Below are 16,118 nucleotides of genomic sequence, written 5' to 3'. Positions count from 1 at the left end.
AATAAATTAAGTAAAAAGCCCAGATGGCTTCATAGGTGACTTTTATCAAACATGGGAAGAATCATATATTAATTTTTCACAAACTCTCAAAAAATGTAAGAGAGAACCCTTCCTAACTCATTCTATAAGGCCAGTATTATCCTGATACCAAAACCTGACAAAGACATATATGAGGAAAGAAAAACACTCCAGACCAATTATCTCTTATGAATATAGATGCAAAAATCTTCAACAAAATACTAGCAAACCAAATCAAGTAACACAGAAAAAGAATTGTACACTGTGACCAAGTGGGATTTAGCCCAGGAATGCAAGGTTGATTCAACATACAGAAATCAATTAAATGTAATACACCACAGCAACTGAATAAGAAACAAAAGCCACATGATTATCTCCACAGATGCAAAAAGCAGCTGATAAAATCCAATAAACTTTCATGACAAAAATACTCAACAAACTAGGAATAGAAGGGTACTTCCTCAACCTAATAAAGGGCATCTATGAAAACTCACAGCTAACAGCATACTTAATGGTGAAAGATAGAGACACTTTCTCCCTAAGATCAGGAATAAGACAAAAATACCCACGCTTGCCACTTCTATTCCACACTGTACCAGAGGTTCTAGCCAGGACAATTAGGCAACAAAAATAAATAAAAGGCATCCAAATTGGAAAGGAAAAAACAAAACTACCTCTATTCATGGGTGACATGACTTTGTACACAAAACTCCTAAGAAATCCACTAAAAAAACCATTAGAACTAATAAACAAGTTGAGCAATTTTGCAGGATACAGAATCACTATTAAAAAAAATTGTATTTGGGGCTTCCCTGGTGCCGCAGTGGTTAAGAATCCACCTGCCAATGCAGGGGACATGGGTTCAAGCCCTGGCCCGGGAAGATCCCACGTGCTGCGGAGCAACTAAGCCCATGCACCACAGCTGCTGAGCCTGCACTCTAGAGCCCGCAAGCCACAACTACCGAGTCCACGTGCCACAACTACTGAAGCCCGTGCGCCTAGAGCCCATGCTCCACAACAAGAGAAGCCACCGCAATGAGAAGCCCACACACCACAACGAAGAGTAGCCCCTGCTTTCCACAACCAGAGAAAGCCTGCGTGCAGCAACGAAGACCCAACGCAGCCATAAATAAATAAATAAATAAATAAAATTTATATAAAAAAATTGTATTTGTATAAATTTGCAATGAACAATCCAAAAATGAGATTAAGAAAACAATTCCACTTGCAATAGCATTTAAAAAGAGACAAACTTCGGAATAATTTAACAAAATAAGTACAAATCTTACACTTTGCATGGTGAATGGAATTAATGCAACTAAATGATCACTCAAAAAGTTAAAATGGGGCTTCCCTGGTGGCGCGGTGGTTGGGAGTCCTCCTGCCGGTGCAGGGGACGCGGGTTCGTGCCCCGGTCCGGGAGGGTCCCACGTGCCGCGGAGCGGTTGGGCCCGTGAGCCATGGCCGCTGAGCCTGCGCGTCCGGAGCCTGTGCTCCGCAACGGGAGAGGCCACAGCAGTGAGAGGCCCGCGTGCCGCGAAGGAAAGAAAAAAAAAAAAAAGTTAAAATGGCACATTTTATGTCATATGTATTTTACCACAGTAAAAAAGTAAAAACAAGTTAAACTCTGAAAACTACAAAATATTTTTGAAAAAAAATTCAGAGCTAAATAAATGGAAAGATATATTGTGTTTATAGACAGGCAGACTTAATATTGTTAAGATGGCAATACTCCCCAAATTGATCTACAGATTCAACTCAATCCCTATCAGAATCCCAGAGGGCTTCTTCATGGAAATTGACACACTGACCCTAAAATTCATATGGAGATTCAAGGAACCCAGAATAGCCAAAACCATCTTGAAAAAGAACAAAGTTGGAGGACTCAAACTTCCCGATTTCAGAACTTACTACAAAGCAACAGTAATCAAGAAAGTGTGGTAGTTACATAAAAATAGGCATATACATCAACAGAAGAGAACTGAGAGCCCAGAAATAAGACCATACGTTTATGGCAAGTTGATTTTGACAAGGGTGCCAAGATTATTCAATGGGAAAAACAGTCTCTTCAACAAATGGTGTTGGGACAACAGGATAGCCACATGCAAAAGAATGAATTTGAACTCCCATCTCACACCTTATATAAAAAATGATTCAAAATGGATCAAAGACCTAAATGTAAAAGCTAAAACTATAAAATTCTTAGAAGAAAACACAGATATAAATCTTTATGACCCTGGATTTAGCAATGGATTCTTACATATGCCACCAAAAGCAACAAAAGAAAAGTTAAATTGGATTTCATCAAAATTAATAACTTGTGCTTCAACGGAAACCATTAAGAAATCGAAATGACAACCTACAGTATAGGAGAAAATATCTGCAAATCACACATCTAATGAAGGATTTGTATCCAGAATATATAAAGAACTCTCACAACTCAACAAAATAAACAATTTTATTTTTTAACACAATTTAAAAAAATGAGCAAGGAACCTGAATAGACATTTCTCCAAAGAACATATAAAAATGGCCAATAAACAAAACAATAAACAAGATGCTCATCATTAGCCTTTAGGCAAAAACAAATCAAAACCACAATGAGATACCACTTCAACACACACTAGTATGGCTAGAATAAAAAAGACAAATAAGAACAAGCATTGGTGAGGATGAGGAGAAACTGGAACCCTACTGCTGCTGTCGGGAATGTGAACTGGGACGGTTGTTATGGAAAACAATCTGGCAGTTCTTCAAAATGCTAAGCAGAGAGTTACCAAATGACCTAACAATTCCACTCCCAGGTATACAATCAAGAGAAATGACAACGTATGTCCACATAAAAACCTGTACATTAACGTTCATAGCAACATTATTCAAACTAGCTCAAAGGTAGAAATAACTCAAATGTCCATCAACTGATGAATGGGTAAACAAAATATGGACTATCCATATAACAGAATATTATTCAGCAATAAAAAGGAATGAAATACAGATATATCCTTGAAAACATTACGCTAAGTGAAAAGAATCCAATCACAAAAGACCACATATTATATGATTCCATTTATAGGAAATGTCCAGAATATGCCAATATATAATGAAACGAGATTAGTGGCTGCTTGGGGCTGCCTGGGGCTGGTGAGGGAAGGAAGGAGTTGGGACTGATAGCTAAAGGGTTTAGGATTTCTTTTTAAGGTGATGAAGGTGGAAATAAATAGCTGCACAACTCTACGAAATACTAAAACTACTGAACTCTACAACTTAAATAGGTAAATTGCATGTGGATTACATCTCAATAAAACTGTTACCAAAAAAGAAAGAAAAGAAATCATTTGTTAATTGTAAATGGCAGGGAAACCTTTCTTTTTCACTAAAATAAAGTTAGTTAGCTGTGTAATTCGATTTAAGTTTCTCTCACATTGTTGATAGACATCCAGGGTCTGTTCAATATCCCTCTTAACATATCATTTCACAAGGATTATCAAAACTTCATAAACACAAATCTTGGTTTTTTAAAAATAATTATATACTTGTACAAGAAATATATCCAGGCTTATCACTTTGATTACATAAAACCATAATAATGCCTTAGGTTTTGAGAAACATTTTGTCCCAATACAGTCTAATGTAAATGCTACCCTTGACACCTTAACTGGCGGAATTGGAAACAGAGCATTCTTAGTAACCTCCCGAAGTGTCGCCAGCTGGACAATATCCTACATATTTGAAAGCAATGCTTCATCAACATTTTCTCAGATTCATTTAAAGGCACATCAAAAAGGTGATTTGTTAATATACTTAAAGACTTTTCAACAATCTGATTCCAAATACTTAGGGTTAAAAAAGAAACAAATCTGAGCTGCAAAATTATTTTTTAAGGATTGCTGCAAACCCATTAATTATGAAACCAGCATCTTTCTCAATAATGAAGAATCAATATAAATGCTATTCAAGTTAAAAATATGTTAAAAGTCAATTTAGCCCCCTGATTTAAATTTTTTAAACAAAACGAGAGAAACTCAATGTTTTTAATTCAATTCTTTCACATGAACAGGGGTAAAGCACAAGAGAGCAACAGCCTTAAAATGTAGTTTGGGTATCCTGGTAAGGGAGATCTATTTACCTTTGGGTTTTTTTTTTTTTTTTTTTGAGTGCTTAGTTTCCTTAACTTTTTTAGTATAAATGCTTTACGATGTTGTGTTAGTTTCTAGTGTACAGCAAAATGAATCAGCTATATGCATACATATATCCCCATATCCCCTCCCTCTTGAGCCTCCCTCCCACCCTCCCTATCCTGTCCCTCTAGGTGGTCACAGAGCACCTAGCTGATCTCCCTGTGCTATGCGGCTGCTTCCCACTAGCTATCTATTTTACATTTGGTACTGTATATATGTGCATGCCACTCTCTCACTTCACCCCAGCTTCGCCCCCACCCCCGTGCCCTCAAGTCCGTTCTCTATGTCTGCATCTTTATTCCTGCCCTGCCACTAGGTTCATCAGCACCGCTTTTTAAAATTCCATATATATGCGTTAGCATAAGGTATTTGTTTTTCTCTTTCTGAATTACTTCACTCTGTATGACAGTCTCTAGGTCCATCCACCTCACTACAAATAACTCAATTTCATTCCTTTTTATGGCTGAGTAATATTCCATTGTATATATGTGCCACATCTTCTTTATCCATTCATCTGTCAATGGACACTTAGGTTGCTCCCATGCCCTGGCTATTGTAAATAGTGCTGCAACGAACATTGTAGTACATGTATCTTTCTGAATCATGGTTTTCTCAGGGTACATGCCCCATGATGGGATTGCTGGGTCATATAGTAGTTCTATTTTTAGTTTTTTAAGGAACAAGGGAGGTCTATTTACCTTTGGATTTCATTTGTTTTTTATGTATTTATAAAATCATGAGTGGTAAGAACATTTCTTATTCTGCTCTTTATTTTAAATTGGTGATTTCTTCCTACATACCAAAAGCTTTAGAGTTAAACAGAATCAGCTCTGTGTCACTTCAAGAAAGATAAAGTTTATACACCGGGTCCCTGAGTCACAAACACCCAATTCAAACATCGCCACGTTACCTATCCACGCAGGCACACTCCTGCTTCACGCCTATGCCCACCCAGGGTGCCTCCCCAGCCCTCCTTCCAACCACTTTTCAGGCACCCCCTCTTCTGCTTTCAACACACCCAAGTCCCCCTCCTTCACATCCTTTTACCCCTTCTCCTTTCTCTCTCTTCCAATGTTGTAGAATAACTAGAAAAAAACTTGCCCTCCCATATCTCCATTTCTTCCTTCTACTTACGCAGGAAACTTTCTAATAAGTGAGTAAATATAACAAACAGAATACATCCAAAAAAAATGAAACAGGAACTGTACGCTCTGACTTCATTTAGAGATGAAAACTAGGGTACCTTTCAGTTACCTCCAGTGTATAGGACACCCTTATCTCTGCACCACCTGGAAATCTCATAAAATGATAGCATAGATTACAGTGGGACGTAGCCTCAAGGATAACATGAGCTCCAGAGAACAGTAATTTTGTTTTGTTACCACTGCAGTGCCTGGCACTTCTTAAGTCCTTAAAGAATGCTTGTTGAATGAATGACAGGAGATGACAGTAGACTACAAATGTCAACACAATTCTGCACAGTGGGGAGAGCAAATGGACAAGTGGCATCTAATTTAGCGAAGCTAGAAAAGTGAAAGTGAAGTAGGGATAAGGCAGCCCAGGAATAACCAGCAGCACCAGTATCTTGAAGGCTAAACAATAATGGACAGAAAACAGAATTGGCTTTAAGTCCGCAGAAGAAGAAGTTATACTCCAGACCTCCTCCCACCCCCATCCCCACCACTGGCCCTCCTCCACCTCACCCCACCTTTGCAGAAAGCTGGCAGCTGGGCATATACCACTCTCCCCACCATCTAGGCAGGAGACCAGAAACCCCACTCCCAGAGGAGGAACTACTTTAACAACCCTGGCAGCGCCCCTCAAATGAGCCACACCCCCATCTGCCTTCTAGTGGTGAGACTCAACATTTGAAGTTTGCGCACACAGAGAGTTCCAATCAGTCCAGGCATAATTATGGAAGACAGCCAATAATCACCAGACATCTGAAGAAGAGCTTCTGACATCAAAGACGAAGACCAAAGTAGGAAACAGGATTAAAAGGACTCAGAAGAAACAGAGACAGCACAAGAAACAAAAGAAAATGTCTGTATAACATAAATGTACGCACATAAATCAACAAAACATAAAGAGGAAAAAGTTTTCAATGATTTGCCTTCATGAAACAGAAACAAGATGTTATTAAAAAGAAAGGAAATACTAAGGACAAAAACACTTAGAAATGAAAGACACGATGGCAGAAATAAAAACTCAATGTAAAGACTAGAAGACAAAGTTGAGGATCTCTCCCAGAAAAATAAGGACAAAAGATCAATGAATGGAAAAAAGTAGGAGAAAGGAAACTAGCAGAAAGTTCCAGAAGGTCCAAAATATGAATAACAGGCAACCAAAAAGGCAAGAATGAAGAAAGCAGACATCATAAAGATATAATACAGAAAAGTTCTGGAGAGCTGAAGGACCCAAGTGTCCCCACCAAAAAGACCCACCAAGGAACACTAGGGATAAATAAAGACCTTGAAAGCTCCCAGAGATGGAACAAGTCTCACAAAGGCGTGGGAATCACAATGGTCTCAGGCTTCCCCTTTGCAACAACAGCAGGCAGACATCTGAGTAAAGCTCCAAACTTCTGAGGAAAAATGACCTGTAACCTAGAATTCAATACCCAGGTAAACTGCCGTTCAAGTGTGAGAAAAGAAAAGACATTTTCAGACAGGCTCTCAAAAAAACTTCTCTCTGATGAACTCTTTCTCAGGAAGCCACTAGAATATACGACACAGGATCCAGGAATTCCCATTCCACACAGGAGAGGCACAAAAAGAATTCCCAGAAGGAATGAAGAGAAATCCCAGGATGACTGCTAAGTAGCAGGCCTAGAGAAGAAACAGCCTAGAATGGAACAGGAAAATGAAAGGCTCTACAAGGGATGAAAAGTGAGAGATCACTCGAGGTGTCTGTACTGGGGAGTTCTATTTAGAAGCCTGGACTAAATTCATGACTATACATTGGCATCCACGCTAAATGAGAGAAAAAATAATTCATTCCAATTAACACAAAAATAATTCCTTGTCTTAGTAGACTGTGAATTAACTGTATCCTATGTGGCTCAGCTGTTAAAATGTTTACCCAATGATAACAACAAACACTGAGTATCAGTTTAAACAAAAATTATTATATAGTCAGATTTGGAAAAGCAGAGAGAAAGGAAGGGTGTGTGTGTTTCGGGCAGCGCAGGAAAGAAGACCTGTAAAGCTCCTAGCCTTCTCTTCCACAGTAGGAAGTTAACAGGTAATATATAAAATGGCAAATCAGAAATCAGCAGGACAAGCATGCGATTTAGATGCATGAAACCTGAGGCAAGAACTGCTAAACAGACAACCATCAGCATCCAAGAATCGCCCCCATCCGCATAACACCTTCACCCTCTGCCTGGAGTGTAGACAGGAGGGCCCCCATCAGACCACACAGTGGACTTAGCAGGAAAGGGCCCAGGTCCCTGAAGGCTTCTTGGAATGAGACTGTCTTCCTAGCCCTGGACTACCAACAGTGTCACATGACAGAGAATTCAACCTTGATTTTAAGTCACTGTTGTTTGGTTCTCTATTACTGGCAGTTCAATGGGATCATAAGACAGTTGATGATAAGGAGAAACAGAAGGGTTGAAAGAGGTTGCTTAGGGACTTCCCTGGTGGCGCAGTGGTTAAGAATCCGCCTGCCAATGCAGGGGACACGGGTTCGAGCCCTGGTCCGGGAAGATGCCACATGCCGCGGAGCAACTAAGCCTGTGCGCCACAACTACGGAGCCCACGCACCACAACTACTGAGCCCACGTGCCACAACTATTGAAGCCCACGTGCTCTAGGGCCCGCACGCCGCAACTACTGGCCCCGCGTGCTGCAACTACTGAAGTCCGTGCGCCTAGAGCCCGTGCTCCACAACAAGAGAAGCCACAGCAATGAGAAGCCCGTGCACCGCAACAAACAGTAGCCCCCGCTCGCCGCAACTAGAGAAAGCCCGCGCGCAGCAACGAAGACCCAACACAGCCAAAAATAAATGAGTGAATGAATAAATAAATGAAACAAATAAACCTAAAAAGATACAACTAATCCAAGTTTTAGAGGTTGAGATTAATGGCACCTCTGACCATATCCTGTGGGGGTGATTTTCATTAAATACAATTTTACTTTTATTAAGGTAATGCATTTACTCAGTTTTAAAAGTCAAGTAGTTCTACAGAGTTATTCAATATAATGCAAAACAGTAGTCCGTCTACCAGCCAGCCCACTCTGGGTCTAACTTCTATAAGCAACCTCTTTGGGGCTACTCTTCGTTGCGGTGCATGGGCTTCTCATTGCGGTGGCTTCTCTTGTTGCGGAGCATGGGCTCTAGGCGCACGGGCTTCAGCAGTTGTGGCACACGGGCTCAGTAGTTGTGGCCCGCGGGCTCTAGAGCACAGGCTCAGTAGTTGTGGCGCCCTGGCTTAGTTGCTCCGTGGCATGTGGGATCTTCCCAGACCAGGGCTCGAACCCTCATCCCCTGCATTGGCAGACGGATTCTTAACCACTGTGCCACCAGGGAAGTCCCTTAGGTCAATGTTAAATTCCAGCGTTGGACCATGGATTTCAGACCTGATTTTTTTTTAAGGCAACAGAATACAAAGTCATTGTAGAAGTTTTGAAAGGGGGAATGATGAAATGAAAAGCAGTGTTGAAGACTGATCTGGCAGAGATATTTAAATCTTCAAGCAAGAAAGGCTTTAATTTAGGTCTGAGGGCTTGAGAGCTTCAGCTAGGCCACTGATAATGGGAATGGGCGGGGGGGAAGAAAGTTTAAAATAAAACTAAGATATTTCAAAGCAGGTGCCGGCAAGAAGGCCCAGGGCTGACCATGGGTCCATGAAGGAGAGAAACCCTGGTGAGAGGGCTACTTGCTCAGAAATGATTAGGGAAAATGTCCAGAGCCCGGTTTACCCAAACGAGAGGGGAAATGGGGGTGGAGGGCAGATCATGGGATCTCTCAAACTCCTAACCGTTTTCAAACCCATGACTCTGTGATTTTGGAGGCTAGAGGAATCGTCATCATGCAGTAAATGTTAGGACTCCCCGCTGAAGAGTAAATTCCTTACGTCTCCAAAGAAGCTCCAATACAAGAACAGAAATTATATAATTCAATTCAAATTTCTCTTCAAATTTCTAATTCTTTCCTAAAGACAACAAAAATCCAAAGCCTCCTATTATAGGGGAATTCCCTGGTGGTCCAGTGGGTACGACTCCGCGCTCCCAATGCAGGGGGCCCAGGTTCGATCCCTGGTCTGGGAACTAGATCCCGCGTGCTACAACTAGGACCCAGCACAGCCAAAATAAATAAATTAAATTAAATATTTAAAAAAAATTTTTTCAAGTCTCCTATTATACAATTGATCCTTTTTGCAAAGTTTTAATCTGAAAACAATTTTGCTGCCACTTACCTACTGGCAAAAATCTAATATGAAACACAGATTATTTAAAATCATACTGTGAAGTGTGATCTTCATCTCATAGATAGTATCTGTTTTATTTTAAATGAATAAAATTAAAAAATAAGATAAAATAGATACTAATTGTTTAATTGTTCTTTGGTAGATTTTAAGTCTAAATAAAGCCTTCAAAAATTACCATATTCCTCCGCGGCATGTGGGATCTTCCCAGGCCAGGGCTCGAACCCGTGTCCTTTGCATTGGCAGGCAGATTCTTAACCACTGCGTCACCAGGGAAGCCCCATTTTACCACTTATGATTTTTTAAAAAAGGGTAAAAAATCTATATGCGGTCTCTTGTAGCATGATCCTTTTACTTTGTTAGTCTCAAAAAATACATTATGCCTCTTTACCAAGAAAAGCATTCAATAGCTTTGCTGTACTTAATATAGTTTGAAATTAACAGTCCTGTTTGCTCGCATGTTTATCCAGCATCACAGACGTCAGCACAGACAGGACAAGATTTCCAAGGGCGTCAGGTGCTGCAACAAGAGGCAGGGCAAAGGCAAGGGGCGTTCCTGTCAACACTGCCACCGGCGCATTCTGAGTTTTTACCTTAACGTGCATTTGCAATTGAAGAGCAATTCACCACACAGCAGAAGCTTTTTCAGGTAGCTCACACAGTGGTATCTTGAAGTGAGAACAACTCACTCCAACTCCAGTTTTACTTATTGCAAGTCTACATTTAACAAAGACACTGCTGTTTACCTCAAAGCCCAACTGTCAATGGAGGAGGTTTTAAGAGAGAAAAAGTAAGGCTGGCCGGTTAATGTTTAATGGTTTCAGCAGTCCCATCACTTGCCATGTAGTCAATATCACCATGCATTTCAAATACCTATTTACAAATCCAAATTATGTTAACCTAAATTTTATTACCCAATCCCAGTATTCCCCTACAAGTTAGATCTTATTATTCAAAAGATCTGTTTCTTATATCTGTTAGTTAAAAAACGTGTTCCTATGTTATGCAAAAATTCTATCTGGAGAAACCATTAGATTAAAATGTATCTTGAGATGTTCAGCACCATCAGCTAAGCCTGAACGTATTAAACTTGGTAGAGTCATCCCACTCACACCTAGGGCTGAGCATCCCCAGGCCAAGAGCTACAGGAATTCACACAGATGAAGGAGAACTCTGAGAAGGTACCGCTTCCTTCATAATAAGAAAAATCACCAATGAGGAAATTAAACAGAGGGCTACAAAGATTAATTCTAGCCCTTACAGAGGAAGCATGGTGGCACGATGAGAGAAGATGCTCTGGACTGGGAAACGGGAAACCCACGCTCACGTATGCCGCCAGCAGCGAGCTCCAGGCCTCCCACCTGCTCTGCAGGCCACGTGGGGCTCAGAGCAGAGGGCCACTGTGATCCACCCAATGCCAATGGGCTGGGACTTCAAACATCAGCTCTGTCTAAATATAATACCGGCCATTATTTTTAAGTCATGAAAAAAAAATTTTAAGACATGTAAAAGTATTTTTATATAACGAAGATGAAAGACAACAATTTCACCTCATTTAGTTGTCCATATTTGTTGCTGTCTACTTGTAGAAATTTCAAAATGTTTCATATGCTCTGCTTCAAACGGTATCAAATTTGCATTTAAAAAACAGCTTAAAGAAATACACACGCAAAGCAGGGTATTTCCAACTTTTAATTAAGGTCCTGGATCTCATAGAGAAAACTAATCAAACTATAAACACACTCAAGGGAAAATTAAAGGCAAAATCTACAGTGAACCCTAGGATGAGTCTTGTCCCAAGCAGCCACTGTGGAAATAAGAAAATCTTCTTTTAAAACTTAAAATCTTTAATACTTATACTTTCCAAATTTCCTCAAAGATTCCCCAGTAAGTCTCAAATCTGGGCTGAATCGGCTATTTTCCTTCATTAAGTTTCAAGAATTCTACGTAACTGTTAACAGACACCTAGCAAGGTTGGCCCCTCTGCAGGAGAGGACTCAAACATCAGAGGTCTCAAACATCAGGCAGCGTGTAAATCCAAACACTCAACCATCTGCAGGTTGACAGCCTATGTATGTGTTTCTTGAGCAGAGCAGAAGTAATTCCACTTGGAAGTCAGGGCACCTAATAATGCTCCGCAAACAATTCCACTTGAAAGACCATTCTTTGCCTTCCAAACACAATGACTGGGCATTCCAAGTAACACTAAATAATGACTGCACACACATCCTAACTAGTAATACACACTGTGGAGTTACATCGGTGCGTATGTTAACACACATGAGATGAAATACTGCTTCTAAAATATATTACTATTCCATGAACATGCCACCTTAGAGTACATTCTTCTCTGTAATTTAAAGTTCTGTGCAGACTGAGTTCTTTAGAATAATGTAATTTATTTGTAATCATAATTTCCAAAGAGCCAGCACACGATTTTCAAAATATTTCTTTATTACAGCACAGAGCTTCTACTTAAGACTTGGAAAACCCAAATCTCATAAGACCTCCGCACATGCAGAGAAGAGCTTCCTCCAGTGAAGCCCACCAGTTCACAGAGTGGCAGGTACCGTCTGGTGGTGAGGGGGCTGCACAAGGAAGGACCACTGCTCCACAGGGCACCCAGCCTTCAGGATAAGCCCCTCCGAGGCACTGCAGGTCCCCAGGCCAGAGGCTAGCTGGACCACACCTTACCTGCTAACTCGACCTTCCCTCTGCCTCCTCTTTGCAGTCACACATTTACTCACATACCAAGCACTGAGTTGAACCTGATCTTGAAACTGGATTTCAAGATCAAACACTCAGCAAGAACAGCAAAGAGGATACTCAGAAGGCTGGGATGTAACAGGCACCAAAGACTTCACTTTCAAAGCAACTGTGAAGTCAGTTAACTCATTCAGTTGGAAATCATGTCACTGATAAATGACCCCAGAAAATGAATAGTACTCTTATTTTACTGATATCGTATATAATCAAGAAAGGTGGACCCCACCAAAATAAAGCATAACAGGCTGTCCTGGGGCTGTGGGCCTCCTTCTACTGCTGCTCTCACAAGACATCAAAATTCCACTGAAGCGCGAAAAACAGCAGCTCTCTAAAGAATATCACAACTTAAGTTTTATTTTGTAAACAAAATTCCAAATTCTAATTACCACTTTGGCAGAGGAGGTGGCCTCACTGTGGAACACATTCGTTTGTTTCTTCATGTCAATATCAGCTTTATCAGCCCCAAAGGTTAGAAATTACTGGATCAAACTGCACAATCCTAGTCCAATGACGCACATGACCCAAGGATAAGATTTTCATAGATCTGGCCCGAACCCGGAACAGAAACATTGCATCTTCCTTCTCAGTATTTTTATATGAGGCTGAGGGTCTTGACAAAATGTCCAAGTTAGAGAGAGAGACTGTAAGAGGATTTTACTTTACACGTGTAGCTGTTCTTGAGATTCTAACCATTAAGTAGCTTAATCAAATTTTTGTCCTAATAAAGCATAATAACTTAGTTAACCAATGATTAAGGCACGCAAAGATCAGACGAAGAAAGTTCTTAAGTGACTTCCATATACTAACAGTTCCAGCTGCCCCCCAAATATTACAAGGGTCTGGCAAAACTACAATGAAAAAAATCAATTTGCTCTCGCATGGCGTATTCAAAACAAGGCTTTTAACCTTAAAATTCCCTTAGAGGTGGTACAGTCAAAGGGATGTTCAGGCCCCGGACACCAAGGGATGCAGACAGGCTGTCACCTAGGAGGGGCTCCCAGGAGACGCACGGGGGTGCGGGGGACAGACGCAAAAAGCACACGCCGCTGCCCCCACAAGCCAGCAGGGCGAGCGGGGGGAGCAGCTCGACGCGGACTCCGGACCCCAAGGGCGAGGGGCGGATATCCCAGGGAGTGCTGCAGGAAACGATATCCAGACTCGGAGGGTGGATTTAGGAAGCGGCCGGGGCGATGGCCGGGCGCGGGGGTGGGGGTGGGAACGGAGGATGTGGCTCCGAGGGGCAGGATGAGGGGGCGGGTCGGCCGAACGCGGATGTGAGAAGGCCAAAGAGGAGGGCAGGGCGGGATGGAGAGCCGCGAAGCGGTGAGGGCGCCAGGAGCGGCCGGACAGGGATGGGGCGGCGGGTCTGGGAGCGGTGACGAGGCGGGATGAGCGGAAGCCCGAGGACAGGGAGGAGGCGGGCGGAGTGGGGGGAGGGCGCAACCGGGCGGGGGTCGCAGAGCCGAGGGTCAGGCCCGCGCACACTTACCCCACTCGAGGAACTCGGCCACATACTTGTCGCGGCGCAGGGCCGAGTGGCTACACTCGGTGTACAGGCAGACGAGCACGTCGAGCAGCGTCTCCACGCTCAGGGCGCTCTCGTTGCGCCAGGGCCCGTCCAGGAGCAGCTGCTCCAGCTTCTTGAGCCGCACCTTGGCAGACATGGTGCCGCGCGGCCCGCTCCCAACGCGCCGGCCTCTCGCCGCCCGCTCGGCCAGTCCGTCAGGGCGAGCCCTCAGCGTCCCGGCGGCCGCGAGCCTCGGCAGCCGCGGCCCCTCGTCGCCGCCCCGTCCGCGTCGTCGCGCCCCGGCCTAGGCCGACATCTTGGGCTCGGTCCCGGCGGCGCAGCGTCTGGGGCGCCGGGCCCCGCGGGTCCATGGGCTGGTCTCCTCCCCTCGGCGCCGCCGCCCGCCCCCGCCTCGCGCTCCTCGGCCCCGCCCGCGGCCGCACCCTCCTCGCCGCCCGCCGTCGACCTGCAGCGGCGCGGAGCCGAGCGCTGCGCAAGCCCGGCCGGCGCCCGAGCCCCGACCCCAGCCTCGACCCGGCGGCACAGCCCCGCGGCCCGCAGCCAACCAGGGCGCGGCCAGCGCGGGCGCAGCCAACCACGGCGTGGCCGGCCGCCGCCGCGCTGACCTCAGCGCGCCGCCCCGCCCCTGCGCTCCCGGCTCCCGGCTCCCGGCGGGATCGGACCTCGCCGCTTGCCGTAGCGGGGGGGGGGGGGTCGGGATGCTGGGAAGGTCGGGCGGGCGGGGTCGAAGGGGAGTGTCTCCCGGCGGGGGCGGGGCGAGCGAATAGCCAGTGCTCCGCCGAGATTGTGGCGCAGGCGCGTGCGCAGAGGGCGGCCGGGCGGCGTGCGCGAGCGCGTCGGGGACCGGGCCTCTGTATGCGAGGCCTGCGCTCCCGCGCGCGCACGTCTTGTCTCCAGAAGGGGACCTGGGGTCTCGGAGTAGACCCACGGGGCCTGGCCTCCCTGGGGGCTTCGTGGCCGGTGGGCTGACGTGAGCGTCGAGGGCCGTACCGCAGACGCAGCGCTGGCAGCCTCGGCTGTCTCTTTTAAAACCGGGTCTCATCTGGGCTGGGAGCGGCCTTACGGAAAAGGCGACCTTCTTCTAACTTGACGGGCGGGAGACAGGCCCGCCCGTACAGGGTGGGGGCTGCTGGAGAGGGGCGCCCCCGCGGTCTACCCAGCGCCCCGTGAATTCGTGTTGCACCCGCACTGGCCGCTTCAGACTCTACTGCCCACCTTCCCCTCCCCGCAAACAGATGCCTTGGGGTGTCAGTTTGGTAGGAAAGGGCCTGCTGTTTGTCTCCAGGCTGGGTTTGCCTAGCGATTCCCTGCTTATACCAAGATTACGGGTTTATTCGTGTGCCTGGGGAAGGAGGGTGACGGAGAACGTCTTCCACCCAAACAAACCCTTGGCGTCGGGAGAGGAGGGGCGGCCTAGAACTCGTGGGAGGTCACTGAGGCCATGGGGGTGGGCGAGGGCTGGGGAGCCAGGATGCAGGGTTAGGGATCCCCAACCTGGGAAAGGGAGGCGGAGGCGGGGGGAGCTTCAGTAGGAGCAGGGCAGCCAGGTGGAGCAGATGAGGGGACAGATAGAGGTTCGAAGATGCAACACTAAAGGAACCTGTGGCAAAACTGGCTCATGGAGATAAAATCACAGTAGCATCTACCTCTGTGGGAGGTATTGACTGGAAAGGGTAGGAGGGAGCCTTCTGGGCCTCTAGAAATGTTCTACAATTTGACTTGGGTGATGGTTATGCAGGAGTACACAAAAGGAACATTCTTCAAGCTCTACACTTCAGAGTAGTGCATATCACTGTATCTCTATCATACCTTAGTTTTTTAAAAGCAGGCAAAAACAATCTTTGGTGTTAGAGGTCAAACTAGAGGATACTTTGGGGGGATTATGAACTGAGGGGCTAGGAACATTCTGTATCTTGACCAGACCCATCTTGGTATATGGGTCTGTACATAATTAATCAAACCGTACTCTAAATATGTATGCACTTTATGTGTATGATACCTAAATTAAAAAAAAAAAAAAAAAAGGCCGAGCAGCCTACGTGGCCATTTTACAGTTAAAACCAAATTCTTCATCTTAGCTTTTAAGTAGGGTGATCAAACGTCTGAATTTGTCTGGGACAGTCCCCATTTTTTGCCCTTGTCCCAGTGTATGTATAACAACGTCCTTCATTCCCACTGTGTCCGCATTTGCACAGTA

The 16,118-nt window shown here is 44.7% G+C and overlaps 1 protein-coding gene across 2 annotated transcripts in view; it reads right to left on the bottom strand.

Moving 5' to 3' along the window:
• Positions 1–14,057, bottom strand: part of CDC42BPB (CDC42 binding protein kinase beta) — a gene marked incomplete at its 5' end in the record, with an annotated part of 114,356 nt that extends 100,299 nt beyond the window's left edge. For both annotated transcript variants that reach the window (XR_014296326.1, XM_082647777.1), the window contains one exon: positions 13,883–14,057. Coding sequence is in view for 1 of the 2 variants with exons in the window: in XM_082647777.1 (XP_082503903.1) it covers positions 13,883–14,057 (175 nt within the window). The remainder of the gene's footprint in view (positions 1–13,882) is intronic.
• Positions 14,058–16,118: the final 2,061 nt, after the last annotated feature.

This window comes from Grampus griseus (assembly GCF_964374135.1).
Source record: "Grampus griseus genome assembly, chromosome: 2".
Taxonomy (NCBI): Eukaryota; Metazoa; Chordata; class Mammalia; order Artiodactyla; family Delphinidae; genus Grampus; species Grampus griseus.
This window is presented reverse-complemented; position numbering and strand designations above follow the sequence as displayed.